At 37.6% G+C, this 21592-nt stretch overlaps 1 protein-coding gene across 1 annotated transcript; it reads right to left on the bottom strand.

Moving 5' to 3' along the window:
* Positions 1-18810, bottom strand: efhd2 (EF-hand domain family, member D2). The gene is made up of 4 exons (XM_057357142.1): positions 18303-18810; positions 5290-5437; positions 4971-5105; positions 1-2641 (listed from the first exon to the last, which is right to left on the bottom strand). The coding sequence occupies exons 1-4, from the start codon at positions 18584-18586 to the stop codon at positions 2510-2512; spliced, it is 699 nt and encodes a 232-aa protein (XP_057213125.1). The 5' UTR covers positions 18587-18810; the 3' UTR covers positions 1-2509.
* Positions 18811-21592: the final 2782 nt, after the last annotated feature.

Below are 21592 nucleotides of genomic sequence, written 5' to 3'. Positions count from 1 at the left end.
TTGCAAATTAAAAGTATTTTATTGTCACAAGAATAATTATACATTTTAGTAAGAAAATCCAAAATAAATGTGCATATTATAGAAGCCACATATCAACATGTGTTAGCATGTATAAGGTATAATACCATAGCCACTATAGTTTAAACTGACATTGAGATTGACAGTGTGGAATCAAGATGGTTCAAGGTCCTTTCAACCATCCTCAGTTAACTGGAATGAAGAAACTACTGTATCTCATCTTTCTGGCCAATACAATAAAAAATAAGATTTCTGAGTTGTCTGCCATGGAATGAGATTTTCTTGGAAGCAGAAATGTCTTACTTTCAGGTAATACTGCACAAGCCATGTGGGAATAATTCAGATATGCAATTTTAAATATGAATCAAAAAATATTTTTGTTTTTATTAGTTGACTTATTACCCAATGCTTGCTTTTAAGTGTAATAACAACGGTTAAAATAGACTCAACACTGTACATCAGTGATGTTTAGACCAAATTCTAAGAAGCTTTTATATGTTATAATACTAATTTAGATTACCTTCTTTTTGAGCTGTTGATCAGAAATGTTATTATGGGTTTTAAGGATACTTACATTGGAATGATGCACCTAACACAGTATTTAGGACATTTGGCACGACATAACAACGAAAGAGCCAAAATCCCTCAAAAAGGAATGACAGAATGGTTTATGGCTTTCAACAGAATTCAATTTGCTGTTGTCTCTGACTCTCATTCACCAAACACTAACATGTATCTTACTACATTTACCCTTTAATACCCAATATTCTAAATACTTTAAACTGGAACAGCAGCAAATAAACTAAAAGGAAAATATAGACGGCTATACAATAAGAACAGAAGATAGGGAGACAAATATTCATACATTGATTGTTCCAACAGAACTAGAGAACAAACAAGACTATTTACCAGTGACTCAGAACATAGAAACAATTTGTAAGAATATACTACAACACGAAGCAAAGCATTTGTCAACAATACTACCTTCAGTATAGAAAGGAATCCTTTCTATACTTGTATGATAGATTATGGAATATCTGAATTATGCAGAGAAAAAACAAGACAATATCGTAGACAAACTAATTCGTATTGAGAAAATAAAAATGTTTCTCTTCACGAGACCCCTTTCCATACAAAACTAAAATTATTTATCATTTTCATCACATGAAAATATAGAATTTTCTTTATACATAGCATCTCAGTTTCCTTTGCCACAGTGTACTGCATGTTAACATTAATGAGATGACCACAAGTCTATCAATGCATGCCTGTGGATAATTGTAAAATGTTCCCTTATTTTTCAGATGTTTGTTGGCGAAATCTCTAATGTTTTTAAAACTCAATACCTACATTTTAACGCAGAATGAATAACATGCACTGGCTTTATGAGCCATGCCTATTTCTTTATACATCAAACAGTGCAGTGCTCATTGTGCTTGAGGTGTATGCAAGTCTTGTAATGTTGGTCATAAGGTTGATTTAGTTCAACCGCAGCAGGCCATACTTATAAAGCTGAGAAGTTATATTCTACTCAGCCATTTGGCATCCGACCAACCCTTAAAGTATGTCATGCACACAAGACACATAACACTGTCAAGCTGTCAAAATAATCCTAAGAAATAGCCAAGAAAAGAGCCAGCTGTTCGATTTCACACATAACATTGAATTTTTTTTTGATTTATCATTGTAATTTTTCATCTTTGCGATTGTAAGATTAAAGGGCCATTTAGGGAAAATGACATCACAGTGATCATGCAAAAAAATAGAAACGCCCACATCCATTACCCATTACACCAGATCTTCCTCCATTACAATCATCACCCCACATGCACATCCACCTCTACATCCCTCTCTCCATTCGGTAAAAATATAACCCCCTTTTTGCTCTGAATACCCCGCTGTGATGTCAATTTAATTAGTAACGGTACAGTAAAAAGAATTTTTGCTGCCACAGGAAATGATGTTTCAGACTGATGTGGTTGGATATGGCACACTAAGAGTACAAGCTCAATTCATTAAAAACCTTTTAAAACTCCTGTCTGCTAAAGCCTTGGAATTAAATCACGTTTTAACATTAACGAGAACAAGACACGAGTGAGGTGAAACAAGCCGTTCAAGCTAAAACAACACTGACACTGAACACTGAACAGTACGTGTACAACATTACACATGCGATTGAAACAGACTTGAACAAATTCAATCCAGTGTACTGAGATCAGTGCCTGGCCTCACATTATAAAACAGCCTGAGAGACAGAGAGCAATAGAGAGAGCAGAAGAAGCAACAATAAAATGATTTAACAAATGACGTGAGTGAGATCCAGCCATGAACACAAAACTACACTACAGTATCTCTCTCAGGAATATGAATCTGCATGGGTCTTTGAGGGGTTCACAGCCTTGCATAGTATCTCTTATTATGGCGCTCTCTGACGAAGCTTCAACAGACAGAAAGACACATGAAGATGTTGAAGGTGTCGAGATGGGCGTGGTTATTTGAAGGCTGACTTCAGCTCTTTGAAAGCGGCTTGTCGTTGTTTCCGTTCCTCTGCCTGGCGCTTTTTCTCCTCCTGCTCCTGTCGTATTTCTGTCTCAAAGCGGCTAGATTCATTAATGGCATGCACCTGTATAGAAAGAACAAAATATTAGTTATTTCTCAGTAATGCTATTATCTCTGTTTTTTTATTATTTAATTTATTTAAATTTGTTATAAACTATATTCTCGGATATATAATATATAATACATACTATATAATACATTATAAATGTGTATATTCTATATAAAATATATTATATATGGGCCATTCTACAGAATTTGTGCAAACTGCTGTCCACACAACAAAAAAACTCATTTAAAAGCATTCACGTATTCAAATCCCACAATAATATTTAAAATATCAGCTGTTCCAAACCCCTAAATTTCAACTTATGTAAATGATATATTTTAGCTGTTTTTTCCATTGCTGTTTTTAAAAATATATTTTTGATGTTTTTAAAAAAAATAAGTACAAAAAATGTTTATTTATTTTTAAATTATTAAACTATGTGAAAAAAGGTGTCCCATATTTTCATGTCACTACCAAAACAGTATGTTTTATTCCATTGGCTGAGACTGATTTTGGCTGTCCTTCTCTCTAATAGCTACATGGTGAGTAGATCAGCTTATTAATTTTAAGTAAATGTGTTCAGAAGTCTAAAAATATGTGTGTGACTTTAAGGAACGTCACTACCAAACAACTTTTATCTGCAATTAAACAAACTTTTTTGGGGCGTTATTCCATACAATTTAGTTTCCATGTGTGTACATCTGTTCAGAACTGTTCTTGCTAACCATGTGCTGATTAGCATCTTTGAGCTAGTCTCAAAAGTATTCAAAAATTGTCACTACCAAAACAGTCACGACCAAAACGTATCACTGGGTATCATCGTTTTGGTAGTGACAAAATCGTTTTGGTAGTGACAAAATTGTTTCAATAGTGACAAAAAGGAACACTTAATCCTTTATTTGATGAAATAAACAAAAGTCAGTACAGTTATGCAAATCATTAGTATTTTAGTACTGATATAGTACGTGAGCTGTAGGTTTTTTATTAGATTTTTACTGTCAGATGTTGTCTGATGTGCTGGCTGCATATGTGCAACATAGTTAGTTATTTGTATTAACATAAAATGTTGACAGTCTGATTCAGCTGAGCATATGTAAATATTGTGGTCACTACTAAAACATTACCAACACTGCTGAAAATGTGTCTGTCACGACCGAAACATGGGATGCTTGTCAAAAAGAAAGTATATTAAGCTATCAACTAAGATGCTGTGACAGTGTTTGGTTCAATGTATATATAATCTAATGAATCCTTAACTTTGAAATCTCAAATGATCAATTTTATGCCTTTTACAAAGAAAGATTGCATTCAAAATACAACAAATCTCATACATTTCATTTGAAATATTGTTAAATTGTAACTGTTATTGATTTACTTGTGAAAACATCTTTTAAAAATAGTAAAAAATATATTTGTATGTAGATTTAAACAAAATCTTAATGGGTCAATATAATCATTCTTATTAAATTATATATTATTGTGTTTCGGTAGTGACAAAATTTGGGGAGAGAAGGACCATTCTAAAACTTTCTGAAATGACAATATGAAAATGAACTGCACAATCACTAGAAATGTGTACCTTTGATATTATACAATTTGCATACAAAACATTCTGGGGAAAAAACTGTTTTTTTCAAGATGTTTCCAACTCTGACTTTGCACCAATTCTGTAGAATGGCCCATATAATATTACATTTTAATATATATACAGCCCAAGAAAAAAATTCCAAAGATCATTCCAAATTTTCATTTAATCATCATTTCTAGATGTATTGTGGCTGTTCAATTTCAACAAAATCAAACCTCAGGAGTGACAAAGTCATCCAACGGCAATGTGAAAGACTGACAGCATGACAAGACACATGACAACTGTGATAAAAATCAAGGTTATCACATAACATTTTTTTTTGAACTTTTCCTAAATACATACTATAACTATTACTGTTGTATTGCTTAAAAGTGAACATGAACTTGCTTTCTTTGCAATATTTGAGGTCTGAAGATATACAGAGCATCTTTTTGTTATTTTGACCTGTTTGTTTTCATTTTCTGAAAATAAATACAGATAGAAACAATATTTTTATTTGAAATTTTACTTGAAACTCTTGAACTTATTGAGTTTCTTTGTCAACGCAGACAGGGACCTGATTGAAAACAATTAAACTTTTGTGGGTAAAAATTGTAATATTTGCTAAATTCCTACTTATTAATGACCTGTCCTGAGACTTAATGGAAATTTGACAAAATGTTTCTCTATCTGCTGATAGGTAGAAAGCATTGGTATAAAATATGCAAAAAGGAGAAACATTTTAAGTAATACAAAAATAAGTGGTATGGAATTTCTTACTTTTGCCTCAAAGAATGATTTGGCTCCCTTCACACCCTCAGTTGATACGTCGATCTCTGACAGACGTGCCAGGACATGAAGACCACTATCCTCGGCCAGCTCTCCTGCAGCTGCTTTTCTGAAGATCAGAAGAAACTACAAAACAGGGAAAGATTAAGGAAAATAGCTTAATGGTTCTTCATTAGACTGATAATGAATCAAGACTGTGAAATACAGACAACAACTTATTCTACAAGCAGATCATCTTGGTCTCAAAGTCAACTCTTCGGAAAGACCCTAATAAAACACCAATAGTCCTTTAACAGGAGCTTGTCTTTACCTCTCTAAAGCTAAGTTTGCCATCCAGGTCCTCGTCCACTTCTTTGATCATGTTCTTCAGCCCCAAATGAGTCTGAGGTGCTCCAAGTTTCTCCATCATCAGCTTCAGCTCCATCAGATCAATAAAGTTATCTTTCTCTGAATCATACCTGCGTAAACACAAATACCAAAATCACTGAAATGGATGTAGGTTATTCTCTTATCGTCTCTAAGCTGATGTAATGTATCAAATGACCAACAGAGGGCAGCACTGAAGGGCAGTTCTTCTGCATTATAAACAGTGCTTATGTGCTGCCTGTAATTGATTAAGTTAATATAAATCCCAGATACTTAATTCAAATGAGAGAATTTTAAACAGAAATGCAGCAGACTAAACATCATTCTGAGAGCTCACATGAATGTTAAAGAATTGCAGCTATTTTGCACATAAACAAGCAATATCTCTCTTTGTCTATCACATACACAAACACTTCCTCTGATGCAACAGAGATGTGGCCTTTTAATGGTTCAAAATAAAAGATATGCACAGACTGATTTTATCGGACTCTCTTCTGTTCTTTCTGAGGCATGAATCTGCAAAAGTGTGATATACTGCAAAACAAGAGACGCATGGAAACAAGGAAAATGAGGCAGGGTGGCAGCATTTTAGACAAGCAGTCTGGTCAACTGTAGATCATGAAAGGGGTTCTTATATGTAGAGAGACTGAAGGTAAAAGAGCTCCTTCACTAAGTTATACAAGAGTTTATTGTGCGTGTATGTTAGTCAATGCACATATAAGAGAACCGTGGGTGTAATTTTGTGCAGCAATGGGCCAGTCACTTCCTTTTTCTGAGTTATTACATATGAGACCACTTCCTCCACACACAAGCATGCATACTGCACAAAGAAGGGTTTAATGTCACCATGGTAACCGGGTCATTTTGTTAAAAGCAGAGGTCATTTGATCACCTATTATCAGTATCTCATATTCCTGCGTCTTTATTTCTCTTTTCTGAACAACTAACAACAATCCCACACTTACCAGTTCCAGCTTCTTCAGTCACACTGCATGTGATTTAAAGGTGTTGTGTGTAATTGTTTGGAGGATATGCGATATAATGCATATATATGCAATATAATATACTGTACGTAACTATGTCTTCAGAGGTGTATAAAGGCCTCACATAAGGAAGCGTTATGTTTTTATTACCTTAGAATGAACTATTTCTATTTACATACACCGAAGGTACCCTTGCATGGAATTCGCCATGTTTCTACAGTAGCCCTAAACGGACAAACTACAGAGTGTGTTTCGTAAATATGTTATCTCCTTTGTCAAAGAAGCGAAAACGTAACGACATCTTAGTTTTGTGTCAGCCACCCTAGTGCTTCGAAAGCGAGGGGTGGAGTGAGCCGTTGGCTGCAATTCACAACCTCACCACTAGATGCCGCTAAATTTCATACACTGGACCTTTACAGTGTCACGAAACCTCCCCTTTCAGATACATTCTACCTCACTGTCGTTTTTGAAAAACGCAATTAAAATGGGCAAGACCGCTGTGAGAAGAACAGCCGTTAAAAACCGGCGAAGGTTCCGGCATGGGAGACGGGCGCACCAATCACAAAGCGCTGTCATGAATACTTAGGAGAAATGTCTTCTCATTGGTCAAGAAAACAGTCTCATGAATAATAATGAGACATCGCCAGGTCACATCTTTTGACGTTGGCCAGATGAGGATTTTAAACCCGGAAGGCAAAAATAGCGCTTAGGTTTCGTGACGTTTTAAAGCAAGACTGTAATTGCCTAGAAATGTAATAAAGGTGCTGAATTTGCTAGTATTTATCAAAAGAAAAATCCAGGTGAACTTGTCAATCTTACAGAAAAAAAGGTAGTCAGTTTGATGTCCTAGCTGCCCACACCACTAGATTCTGGTGAAGGGTTTATCCCCCTCATTAACTCCATTGAGATAATCCCAGCATGCACTGTTCATAAATATGGAGTGTGTGTCCATCTGCCTTACAGACATGGCCACTGCAATACTGTCTACCGACACAAGACACCCTGCTGATTCAATGTCTTGCACACACACAAAGCTCTATCTCTTCTCATTAACCTTGTACCACAGACTGCTTGACATGTTCTCATCACTACTTCAAAGCCTAAAAGGGTGTGTTAATGTTCTGGAGCAGAAATGACCCATAATTAACCCTTCGTTCTATGACACCTGACACAACTTGACTGATGCCGTTTGATCAAAGCAGATCTCAGGAACTGCTGTTGAGAAGCATGCGAGCTACGGTGAGGGTTGTGTTTCTCTGTGGCTCACACTGATATCAAGGGCTTGGTTGTGGATTACAGTACTGCAGTGGTTAATCACTCTAATGTTGTCGATCCTCAAGACTTCCTACAGTGTACAGTGGAAATCACACATTCTTACTTAGTTCCTCATGCGTTATGACTGACTTGTGAAACTGAATTGACCATTCTTTCCATTTTAATTTAATACATCTATCGTCACACAAATGGTGGCGCTGTTCCAACAGTTTTTCATTGCTCACTATTAACGTGGTGTAAAGGGCCACTAAAAAATAATGTTTCAAAAAATAGTTCTTCATTCGCATCACAATTATAACGATGAAGATAAAGAGAACAATATCATTTGGATCACTTTCAGAAGCCGATGAACGACAAAACATACTGTCTAACAGTTTTTGATGAATAATGTTTGACTATCGATGATCACAACCCGGGTTTTATGTCTGAGTTAACGTGACACGGCAATCCCATAAAGAACAAGCCGTTGTCATGTCGCTCCAGTGTGGACACTGCGTTAAAATAAACATAACTTTAATGTCCGCTGGTGTGGACGCAAATATAGTTAGTTATAGGTTATCGTTATAATGCGAACGGCCCTTAAGACCTTCTGTCCTAACCGACTTTATTCTGTTTTACAAATACCCTAGATTCAAGAGTAACACCATTATTAAATGTGTTTGGTGTGCATATGTAAATGAACGTTTACTCTTTCTCTCTAACCTGGGGCCCATTTCAGAAAGGAGGTTTAGAGAAAACTGAGTATATTAACCCTGCAATGAGGGAAACTCTGGGTTTTCCGTTTCAGAATGCGAGATATGTCAAACCCGAGAAAGCGGAGTAACTCAAGCCCGTTTCTAAAAGAGAGGTCACTTATACTCCGAGTCAGTAACCATAGTAACTTACTCTGTGAACCTAACCTGGTCGGGAGCAGGTTTTCTTTGGTAAACCCAGAGTTTCTTTCAATCTCCTCCCCCTTTTTAAAGTGCAAGTGGTGTACCTCATTCATTCATTAATACAGTCATTCGTGGCACACATTTTGATCACACAGAGACCATCTCAGTGACTAATGTCATGTGCTTTTATAGAGGATCCTGCATGTGAAGAGGCTGCATTAATTCATAGGGATGTACTTTGATTTCAGGAGAGGAATTTAGGACCCGAGTGGAATTTTGTCATCTCCCCGTGCATTTTTATTAAACCTGTACAATTTTTCTTTACAGTGAATTAGATGTATCAAAATATATCTCATCCATCCTTACATCAATAACATCAGCCATTGTGGCCGTGTATTACATCAGATCAGATTCTTTCCCTTACGTGTTCTCACGGATGGTAGTTTTCTATGGAGGATAAGAGATGACTTAATAAAGTGTATAAATAAAGTGCACGAATAAAGAAATCAATAAATACAGACATGAATTAATTTAGACGTGCAGCTATTCCTACCCAAATCTGCTCCAAGCAAGTTTCGAAACGCTGATCAGTCTGAAACGCACTCATCACTATAGAGCACTGATGCGGAGTGAAAACATGAGAATTTTTATTATTTCTGTTGTTTCATTCATTCATTTATTCATTCATTCATTCATTCATTCATTCATTTACTGATTAATTAGTTTGCTTATTGGTACATTTATCTGTTTATTGATTTAAACTTAAGTCATTTTCAGCAAATTAGTAAATCCACTGTATGCAGAGCGGAAAGTGTGCCTCGCTCTCAAGCGCTTTCTGCTGCCATTTTGCTTTTTCTTTGGTGCCGTTGCCAATGGTGAACTGTAATATCGGTGCTCCACTGATCATGGCTTGTCGTAGTCGTGGGGCATGCGCTTAACTCAAGGTAAGCCTACCCAGAGTTGATAGAGCTAACTCAAATCAGCTGTTCTGAAACCAAAAACTCAAAGTTTCAGTGTAAATCAACTCAGAGTTCACATTTTAACTCGGTGTTTGTTGAACCTCGTTATTGAAACGGGTCCCTGGACCGGGAATGCAGTTTTTTCATTAGTCTTTTAACTGTTCTATTGTTTTCTTTTAAGGAAACATTGTAACAATTCAAAGTGGGTTAAATGTGGGCAAAGTTACACTTTAAGCATTTTTGGCTTTTAGCTATCAGACTCTGTCTAAATATTATTATTATTACTTTATTACTGCGATATCTAAAAACATCTCAGACCATCAACATTTTTTAAGACAATGCAGAGACCAGAAACATTTCAGCATTGTTGCATCAATCTGGGTTATTTCATCAGTATTTAAACTTAAACCCACGGTTGGGCATTCATTTCGTTCCTTGTGGTTGTGATTGCAAAATTCAGGAGGCAATGTTTACCATCTACATCGCAATACAAAACAGTTGCTGCCCAAGAAACTTTAATCAAAAAACCTTTCCATATAAACCCCAGTTTCATCTTTGCCCAAATAAGCCTTCAAGTCAAACATCTCACCCAGGCGATTGAGGAAGCAGAGGCAATAAGCCCTTCCTTATAACCAGACAGAGGTTATACTGTTAAAGACTGAAATTTAAAAAACTAAGCTGATTCATACTTCCTTCTGCCCGAGCAAAGCCGTCTGACTCATCTGATCGCAATGCTGATAGCTGCTGAATTTCACTTGCTGTTGTTGGAAAGAAATCAAGTTTGATTGAATAATTACCAAGACATTTTGTAAGTAGGAATGCGGGGTAGTTTCCTTTCAGATGAAAACCAGTATAGTTGCAATATGTGGTGAAGGTTTTTCTATCTAGTAAGCATCTAGGTTGGTTTGTCCTTCTGTGATGTGCCCATTTAAAGTCTTCCTGTTATGACACTGATGTCAGATGTGCTGAACATATCCTGCCTAGGACGCCAAATAAATCTCGAGTATTTGTGTATGATAAAAAGTAAGTGAGACAGAAACTGAGAGCGAGAGAATGTGAAACAGGAAATGGACAAATAGTCCTGTGAATGGTTAAATCTGTTACCTCAGCACTGACCCCTGAACAAACTCACGTGCTGTGTCCACATGGGAGCTCCTCCAAATTCCTTTCCAAAATTAATTTATAAAACCCAACACAGGTCATTTGTTTAAATGAGGCACTACAGTTTTCCTAGACCTGGCATTACTTAAACACAATCTTCTTGAATTAAGCTGGCCAATAGACAGTGTAATCACCTGCATACATGATGGCTATGGGCCAATCACAGCTTTAAACAACATTGATCAAAATCAATGATGCTGGTACTAAACGGTTGAACTATTCTGCCCCACAAAAGCACATTTGACTTATAAATGTCTTTATCTATGCATCCTTAAAGTCCGGGTAAAGAGAATTGTTTCTAAACACATTATGGATGTTAGAAATGTCTTGCTGAAACACATTACAAAGACTCAGAAGTATGTAGTTATGTCGCCTTCGAATTATCCCAAATCTGTATAAATTTCTTTGTTCTGATGAACACAGAGAACGATATTTGGAAGAACGCATATAAGAAAGACAGATTTGGCCCCCCATTGGCTACCATAGAAGGAAGTATCCCTTTAAGGAGACATAAACTGAATAAGTGAAGAAAAAGGGTATACCACAGATTAAATTCATGCAAGCTGTTTTTTAAACAAGCCATTGGAATTAATTGGATTGTGCATTGTGGATTTTAAAAGCAATCATTTCTCACAATGTGATTGTGAGGAATTTAACAGGATTTAGGATTAAGCAACAGACTGAACTGACTGAAATGCAGCTTGCTGATAGAAGTGGGTTGCTGGCAGTCAAAATGCATGGGATTTATGAAAAATCACACTATAATGCACCACAAAATAACAACTGCTAATATAATTATGGAAATGTTGGATCGAATTTGAATAGACAGACACCTTGAAGCTAAAGTGGCAGCAGGATTCTAGGCTGCTGCTCAAGTCATGTCAGCATTAGGGCTGTGCAAAAATATCGATACATGTAACTATCGCAATATTTTTTTTTCAATAAGTGTATAAAATATCTATATATTTTTTTTAAATCATGTCATATACATATGGCCAAAAGTACGTGGAAGCGAGCATGGCGAAAAATATAAGAATGCTTTGAGCTCTCAGAGCTGATTTGTTGGTGTGCTTTGGTTTTCAAAATAAGTAATGGAGTAATGAGTTATATAAAATAATGCTGTTTGTAGGCTTCGCAAGTCATGACACAAGTCACTTGGCTACTGCAGTGCATTAGACAAAACGTTTATTAAGAAAAGTAACAATGACACTTATTGTGCTTTCACGGATGTGACACCAGCGCTTTTACAGCACGGATGAACCAGAGGTTTTATACTGCCCATGTTCAGTGTTTTAACTGTAATGCACCACAACAGCCAAGTGACTTGCGTGAGCCACCTTATTCCCCTGTGCTACCCACTTGAGGGGCGCAATCCACAGTTTGAGAACCCAAACCTCTGATCTAAAGGTCCATGCATCGCACATCATGGCCACTCTGCAGAGGTAAGGGATGTTTTTACACTTATCCTTACAGAAAACCCCAGGTGGTGCACAGCATGTTGTTTCTAGCTATACTTTCTACATTTTCTATTTAAAGTATTGCAATATATCGCAAATGTGTATCGTATCGAAATACATAGCAATATATTGTATCGGGAGGCACTTGCAAATACACAGCCCTAGTCAGCATACAGTGTTTTATGTCAACACGTTACTCACAAAATCACGTGAGCCTTCATGCTGCCCTCAGACTCAAAAGGACTGACCAACCAGACACCCGGAACCAATTTCTCATCTCTCTTGTTTCCTCCCCGTTTCTCTCCCTGCCAATCTCCTTAATCCCATGTTGCCAAGCAACATCTGACTGGAGAAGTCATGGGAAAAGCCCTCAGTGTCTCACACAAACAAAACAATGAAAACACACGTGATCAGCCAGGAACACACAAAGTGCACTGTTTGTGTATGATGTCATCATTCCCGCTCAATGTTATTTATAAAATAACAATAAAAAAATGAAAGCAAAAGTTTCATTAAAAGATCATTAAAGACAAAGCATTGAACTTTCATATAACATGAGGGACAACAAAACGTGATAATCTTGAACTGTCTACAAAGAACAAAGCATTTGCACCTTTGTAAGATGTGAACAAGAGAGATAGTGAAAATAAGAAAAAACACCTTCATGATTCAATCTGAAATGTGTGAATTTAATTTGCCAAGGACAGTACAAAGCAGGCGGAGAATAATTTTCTGATTCATTACAATTAAACTAAATGCATTACTGAGAAAAACACAGACCATTGTAATAGGATAAATGGTTCATTGAAACATGAACTAGTCTTTCAAAGTCTGTTTTTCTTCTTTTTTGCTATAAAAAAATCTCAATCAGCTTTCTGTTCACATTTGTAGAACATGACTTTCCAACCACAGTCTGGCCCACTTGAATTCATTTTCATAAGAGTTAAATCAATAGAAAGCATCTGATACACACTTATGATTCTTGCAGTAATGGTTGGTTTGAACATGAACATGAACCCACAAACATTCAGATCACTTACAGCATCTTTACTGAAACATGATTCTTCAAATCGCATTATACTGTCAGGCTACTCAATTCAGATATTTAATCCAATTTCTGCAGTGAGATTGTATTTTGCAGTACATATACAATCTCAATCTACAGAAACGCAACTGGATGTGTTGTTTTATGCTTTTTCTTACACAAAAAAAGGATATTTTGAGAAATGTCTCAGTGGTTTTGTGTTCATACAATGTTGATTAGTCACCAATATTTTTCCAAATATCTTATGTGTTATGCGGAAGAAAGAAAGTCATACAGGTTTGGAATGACAAGAGGGTGAGTAAATGATGAAAGAATTTTCATTTTTGGCTGAACTACCCCTTTATTTCATGGGATAACAGACTGAAGTGGGTTGAAATAATGTCCAAGTTTATCCACTACGAAAAGGAGAGTGTTAAATAAAAAAACACAATAAAATAAAAATTGTATACTTTTCAGAATTGTCTGCAGTTACACCAACAGCACAGCATTCTCCGCCACTGCAGCTGATAGCAGGCAGAACTAACAGTGCCCTGCCGGGATTATGGACCAGGTGACTAACCATCACCGCTTAAGCAGAATCCCTTACGGATCAGCCAACAGCCACAGAATCCTACAGAGGTTATTTTTAGTGAGCGGAGAACGCAAGGCCTGACTATAAAACGTAACAGAACGAACAGGAGGCATGGCCTGGCAGAGAGGAGATGCTGGTTAAACTTTCTTAGGGAGTGCGGTTACATATGGCCTTTCTGGAATCATAACAGCCAAGCTATGTACATCCTACTGCCTAAATGAGTCATTATGAGCATGTGACGACTGTGTGTGACTACTGTGTAGGTGCTTGCTTAGTAAACCAAACACCTACACCAGGGGTCTTCAACTACTTTTCTTTGAGGGCCAGATTGCAAAAGTATAAATAGGGCCAGTTTTTTCCCATATCATAATTTCTTCTGTTATTTTGTATTTCTGTTATTTATTGCATTTTGTTCCTTTAATACTGGTTTTGTTGCTGTTACTTCTAATATATTAAAACATGCACACAAATATTGCATAAAGTATTTGTGCCTTTTCATTATATTTAATTGAAAGGGATATTGTCTTTTATTCCTTAATGCTTTAGTTTACCCCAAAATTTAATTGCTGATAATTTACTCATCCCCAGTCCTCCACAGTAGCCTGCGTGGTGGCATTGTTTTTTTTAATAAGTTATTTATAATGATATTTGGCTGAATGAACGAAAGTTTATTGACGTTTAATTTGCATCTTATAAAGCGAATCAATTGGTCTGTGCAAGAAACTGAACGCTATTATCGCATCTTCCGGTGAATTCCAATTGCATTCATGTGCCTCACGCACTTAGAAGGGCAGATCCTTTGAAGTGCAAGTTCTGGAAGGAGATGGACAGCATACAACATACACAGTTTTTCCCTTATCAGAGACAACAGTTTACGCGGTGTAGTACCCTTCCTGCAGTTACTTTCAAGGGCACAAGACATTACTGGATGCAATGAAGAGCGCTTCTTAAAGCACTAAAGCCCCTCGCTCATATGTAGTCACAGCATGGGGGCAGCTCGCATACAGCCAATTAGGTTAACTCGCTTTTAACATCATCATACCCGAGCATTAACAACATATATGAGGTAAAACGGGTCTGGGTTAAAACTCCTTGATGGATCTGAGATCATCTGACATGGCTCTAAAGTACTAGTCGAGTTGAGTTTGACATCATATTCATAAAAATGTAACCAAATATTGAAAGAAAATGCATTTATTGCATGGGTATTGATGCCATATAACAGCAGAGAAGGGAGTAACAAGTTACAAAACATTTTAGGTTACACGTTACTGTATTTTATCTGATGTAAATGGCGTTTCTTGGTAAAGCAGGAATACATGGAATCCTGAAAAAACATGTTGCGACAGGAATGAATTCTTCACATGAATAATCCACCGTGCTTCATCCACTGTCTATCTGTTTATAACCGAGGGCTAAGGCGTGGTTATTTTCCATCTTTCTGGGTTTTATGGGTAGCCTGAAGGTTAGTGACCTACAGTACCAATGCAAAAGTTTCAGGTTCAAGCCCAAATAAAGATGTCCAACGGGTGGTTATCAAATCCTGCCACCTCACCATTGGTGCCACTGAACAAAGCAGATGCCCTCAGGTAGAGTGTTCCTGGAATTAAAGGGATAGTTCACAAAATAAAAAAAGATTTATTCATCTTCATGTCATTTAAAACGTATAGGTCTCTTTTATACCTTGAAACACAAAAAGAAGATATTTTGAGAAATGTCTGTGGTTTTGTGTCCATATGATGGAAGTCAATGGGGGGCAATGTTGTTTGGCTACCAACGTTCTTCAAAATATCTTCTTTTGTGTCCTGCAGAAGAAAGAAAGTCATACAGGTTTTGAATGGCATGAAGGTGAGTAAGTGATGAAAGAATTTTGGGTGAACTATCCCTTTAAATGTAATGTACTGTACTTTGCCGTGGGAAGTGCCTGCTAAACAACTATACAATTACACGAAAGAATGCAATTAATTACTTTCAATTACCACAGAAATGTAAAATATCTGGGCTAGGTCCTTTTGTTTGACAAAAATAGAAACTATGCTAATCACAACTGGACTATAAAAGACACAACCGGGTTTCACATAATGAATATAAATCAAGCAATATGAATTTCAACACTGATCCTGAACCAGTTGTTTTCAATCTCTTTGAAGAGTGGCCTGAAGGTTGAGCAAAGCCTGCATTCCTCTTATCAGTTGGACTCTGGCCAGCCTGTGGCTATTACGCACTTCTGTTTCTCTGCCTCCCTCGGAGCACAAGAGCACAAAAGGTAGCAGTGTAATATTTACAACTGAAGTCAATGTGAATGTTTGTATTTCTCATGACATGCACCTACGAGATGCACAGAGAATATTAGCTTTGGTTTGAGGGATCACGGTTATGAGATAATCAACCCTTAAGTTATTATGATTGCACAACTTTACAGGCATATACAACTTTGCCAGCCTCCTCCTCCTCTTCCTTATCTATATTCAAAGCTTCAGGCAATGGCACAGAACAGCCATTATCAAGCAGGAAAGTAATAAATCAACTGAAACACAATCCTTTGTTTCAGAGCTAAATGTGGAAGCTAAACAGCAAAGTGGCTTCCACGTTTAACATTAGAAAAAATGTTAATAGGGAATTGAGCGCGACAAACTGGCTAATAATTAACTACTAAAGTAACCACAGACCACAACGCAATAAAGATCTTTGCTTTCTCTGCAACAATGAAACTTATGTACATCTTATACTGTCTAGTCTATATCTCATTAAAAAAGCAGAGGGCTATGGCATCAAAGGGTCTCCCGACTGAAACTGACCCCCCCACACACACCTTAAATAAACTCCACTTATGTCTACAACAGACAGACAGGTAAAGGTGGCACTACAGAACAATTGCCTGCATACGATATGTTAGCATAACAAAGAGAGGCGTCATCTGAAGACTTTATGTTACACCCATGAGAATATACAGGACTAACAAAACAATTGCGATAAACTGGTATCACAACTGTTTTGCTGCCAAATGAGATTAAATCAGCCATTCACAGCTAAAGGCTAAATGAACCAACTGCTCTTCTCAGCAAGATAACACAGACTATGTTCACTGTGTCTCTACATAGATTGATTTCCTTTTTAAAAGTGGCTGTGAATCTTGCACAAATCATTTAAAAATGACTTTGTGAAACATAACTAGTGTATCCAGATCAAAGCATTAAGACGACAAAATGGGCCTTCGCACAGATTTGGACGGGCTGCTTTGGTTCATTCTCAACAATGCCAGCTTGGTTTGGTCAATAGCAAAAATGGGGAGAGGAACCCGTCACTTCCTCGGTACGCAAGTTTCTAAACCGGCCCACTTTCCCACCCTAGTCTTATTTGAAACTGACCCGGTTGTTGCACTGGCCCATCCGCTCCACCGCAGGGAGCACGAGGGACACATTCCTGCAGCTGCTCTCACGAATTGCTCCCTGCAGCCACTGCTCGCTACACCCCGGTTCCCAGCGTTCGGCTGGAACTCAAAGTAGTTTATGTGAAATAAAGGGTGCTGCCAAGCCTGCGTGCATTAAACGGCACTTACAAAAGAACTAAAGATGGATTTGGATGCGAGTCAAATGAAATGAACGTGGAATAAATGCGCAAACTGTCGTTCATTCATGAATTGTAAGGGAAGAGGGTACTTTACATCTATGTGTATGTGTGGGGGGTTTGTTTTAGGCAGCCAAAGTGGCATCAGAACTGTGTCATACTGGGCAGTCTAGACAAGCACATGCCACTCAGTTAGAAGCACAATGCAACATAGAATCTTGACCGGGACTTTCACAGCCCATGGTTCAAAGTACAGTGTGTGTGTGTGTGTAATTAAAGATACAAAGTTGGGTGGGGCTGTGACCCATTCTTAGATGTGTAAAAGAGTGGTTTCAGTCAAGTTATTTAGTACACAACAGAGTAAACAGTGTCACTTCTGCATCATAGATTATAAATGCACACCAACACATGGGGACTCGTGTCACCGTGGGGACCAAAACTGAGGTCCCCATGGGCAAAAAAGCTTATAAATTGTACAGAACAATATTTTTTAAAAATCTAAAAATGCAAAAAGTTTTCTACGATCTTTAGGTTTAGGAGTAGGCTTAGCGGTAGGGGATAAAATATACAGTTTGTACAGTATAAAAAACATTACACCTATGGACTGTCCCCACGGAGATAGTAAACCAGACGTGTGTGTGTGTTCATGTTTGTATATCCCAGTGGGGACCCAAACCTGAAGGCACACCAACACATGGGGACTCGTGTCACTGTGGGGACCAAAATCGAGGTCCTCATGGGCAAAAATGCTAATAAATTGTACAGAACAATATTTTTTAAAAATCTAAAAATGCAAAAAGTTTTCTATGATCTTTAGGTTTAGGAGTAGGCTTAGCGGTAGGGGATAAAATATACAGTTTGTACAGTGTAAAAAACATTACGCCTATGGACTGTCCCCACGGGGATAGTAAACCAGACACGCACGTGTGTGTGTGTGTGTGAGAGAGAGTTTGAATGCCCCTCCAAATGAATGTGAACAAAACTGTGTGTAACGTTAGAGGGTAAAATGACCCCTCGCATCTTCTCTCACATTTGTTCTCACATCACCAATGTTGTCTACTCACTGCTTGAACATCTTCTCCATGTCTTTGATCTGTTTCCTCGAGAACTCCTTGAACTCGGTGTAAGGGTTTAACACCTTCATGCTGGGCTGATGATGTTCACCGACGCCCTCGTTCAGCTCCCCGCGCCGCTGCAGCTTCGCCCCCAGCTCCGAGTCCGCGCTGGCCGTGGTCGGTTTGTCGTGCGCTCCGTTCTGATGATCCCCGTCCAGGGCCACCGGCTCCTCCGCGCCCTCCTCGATCTGCAGCCGACGGGTCAGCTTCGATGACAGCTCGTCCGTTGCCATTTTCTCACCACAAAATTCTAACTACTATCTACGAGGATAAAAACGTGGGAGTTAAACGCAGAATGCTGCAAAGCGCGCAGTCCATATAAAGTTTAGTGCGTAAAATACAGATTCAGACGAGCATGTGGTTAAATAGGTTTTCAAATGCAGATCAACAACTCCGTGAAGTGAGACAGGTCTGCCCAACGATTCAAACAGACTGCGCTCGTGCGTGTGATGACGCCTCCTTGATCCGATGGGTAAAATAAGCTCGTGCGTATGTAAGAAACACGCCGCTAACCAAGCCACGCCTTTTAAGGAGACACAAGCAGTAAAATCCCCCTCTAAAACTTAGGTTAGTCTTTGATGACACATAAAAATAATCTCAAAAACAAATGAATGTTCTTTATGGTTGTTATTCTATGGGTGTTTAGAAGAATGGCATCTTATTTGTCATTCTTTTATTTCCTAAATTCATGCAAATGTATGATAAACCAAATATTTCATCAAAATGTTAAACTGTGAAGCAATACTGTTATCTGACAAAAAATATCTGTTTAAATTAGCCTAATATGAAAACGATTTATATGTATTAAACTGAGGGAATTATGCAAGCTTTAAAGTCCCTATGAATTCACAATGTCTTCATGAAATAAATTCAGCCAATCAGGAATATCTATAAACTAGTGTGCACCAAAACATTTATAAAATTTGCATAGTAGCATATAAGCAAACACAAGCGTTAAAAATAGTCTCTCGGATAGGATCAAGGAAAACAGACCATCGATTTTAATGACATCATTCTTGCATTTTAGCTTCTCATCAAATTCCTGCGTTCCAATCCGCATACTATCCGTCCTAATAGTGTGTGACAGTTATTGGCCACAATGTTGTCTAGGCAACAATGGCCGCTTCCGCTTCCTGTTAGTATGTCCCAGTTTGTGCAATCTATTTGGCCATGCACTCAAAAGTACCTACTATTCCAATACAAAAACAGGTACCTACTATTAGGGCTAGTATAAGTAGGAGAATTGGGCGCAGGGTATGTCTCAAGGCACTTCGGCAGGTCACTTGTGAAGGATCACCAGCCAATATGGAGACTGCACCTGCAAAACCCACAGACAACTTTACAGATATCAGCTAAATATCAACATCCATTGTTTATAGTATACAGTAAACTCCTCATCCCTCAGCCTTTGCATGTTTATTTATTTTTATTTTGAGTATTTTAATTATGCTTTCAGCTCCCAATGAGTGGCGCTAAAAATGCAAAAAGAGGATTTGAGAAATATATGTATGAATAGTTGTTAGCATGTGTGATAGGCCTATCAGTATAAGATCAGCTGACAAAACCTGATTCATGAAGCTACACACATACTCACACAGACACACACACACTCTCTGAGACATCCCCCAGTCATAAAGGAGGGGCTACACTACCTGCGTTCTTTCCTTATATGGAAAAAGAAAACGTAGGATTCCACCACTGAGAGAATGGAGTGTTCATCACACCTCTCTCAGGAGCTGTGATCTAGTATACCGTGATACCTCTTCCCACTGAAAAAAAATGCTGCCTTTGTGTGGTGGACAGTGAAAACAAACAGAGACTTCTGTAATACAAGCGTCAGTATTCATGGTTCGTGATGTCAGCTTTATAACAGATCATTTTTTTTAGAAAAGATTCACATTCAGTGATGAGAGCCAGTAATTCACAGCAAAATTGCCGGTGTGAAAGGAACACCCACAGTGTCACATTTAACACCGGAAAAGTGTATATATGTGTCCACACTATGGGGTGTAAATGTTACACTTTTGATAGTGTTAACTTTTTTACACCCAATTAATGTAACTTTAACACCCAATTAGTGTAACTGTAACACCAAGTGTTGTTAAATGTAAAACCACCTCAACACTATTCAATGTTATTTTTGCACTACACTGGTGTTAGCACACAAATACAGTGTTAAAAATGAACACTCCTCTTTTTACATCAACACCAGTGTAATGTAAATTCAACAATGGTGAGTGTTCAAAATACTAATTATTGGCAGTACTTTCGTTACTTTAAATAGTATTTCTGTTAATACTCAAGTGATTGCAAAAAGGACAAATGTTAGCAAGTACTGCAAAACCTCTTTCTATTGAAGTAAACCAGATTTAACATTCACAATCAAATACATAATTTACTGCATATTAAAAAAACTACAATATCACAATAATATAAACACTGTCCATCAGGTTTATAATCATACGCTCAAAAAAGAAAATGGAAAAAAATAGTAACCACTTCAATATACTTAAATACACTGCAGTTACGATACTGAATAAAAATGCTTGCTTATTCTTTACAAGAAAACCGATCATCTTACAGAAATCAGACATTTCATTTTCAACAGCAAAGCAAACATTATTCAGGTATTCAGTTCCATAGTTTTCAACCCAAGATATAGTAGAAAAAGATGACGCACAAAGTTTTAGTTAAAACTTAATTACCTTCCAGACTGCAATCTGAGATTTCATTAACAGGTCCAAACTAAAATCTTTTAAAATAAAAACTCAAACAATAATCTATACCCTGTTAATACAGTAAAGAATACAATGTTCAGTGAGTATTACACAAGGCCTAAATAGCATTTAGGCCAAGAAGAATTAAGAACAGGGTCATCATGAGGATGACAAGTTCTTCCATTGCACTAAATGTTCTGAAATAAGGTTGAACCTCAGTTTTGCATTCTCACTTTAGTTTTCCTGACCCCTTGGACTTCAATTCCATGCACAGTTGTTTGAATAAATGTGTAGAAATTTAACAAGGCCTCACCATAAGACACAGCAAAGACAAAGAGTGCCTTAAAGAGTTTGTCCAAGGCTGCAGCAGGGGCCTGGATCATGCAGGGGACTCTTTCTGGTCCAGGATGATGTAGAACTTCCGGATGCTACATTTCCCCAACGTAGAGAAGGAAGGTCTGGGTCAATCCAACTCGCTCAATGAGCATATTAATCCTCATCCCCACCTGTGTGTACATAGCA

This window comes from Triplophysa rosa, linkage group LG17 (assembly GCF_024868665.1).
Source record: "Triplophysa rosa linkage group LG17, Trosa_1v2, whole genome shotgun sequence".
In the NCBI taxonomy this organism is placed as follows: Eukaryota; Metazoa; Chordata; class Actinopteri; order Cypriniformes; family Nemacheilidae; genus Triplophysa; species Triplophysa rosa.
The sequence above is the reverse complement of the archived record's forward strand: the minus strand, read 5'-3'. Positions and strand labels throughout refer to the sequence as shown.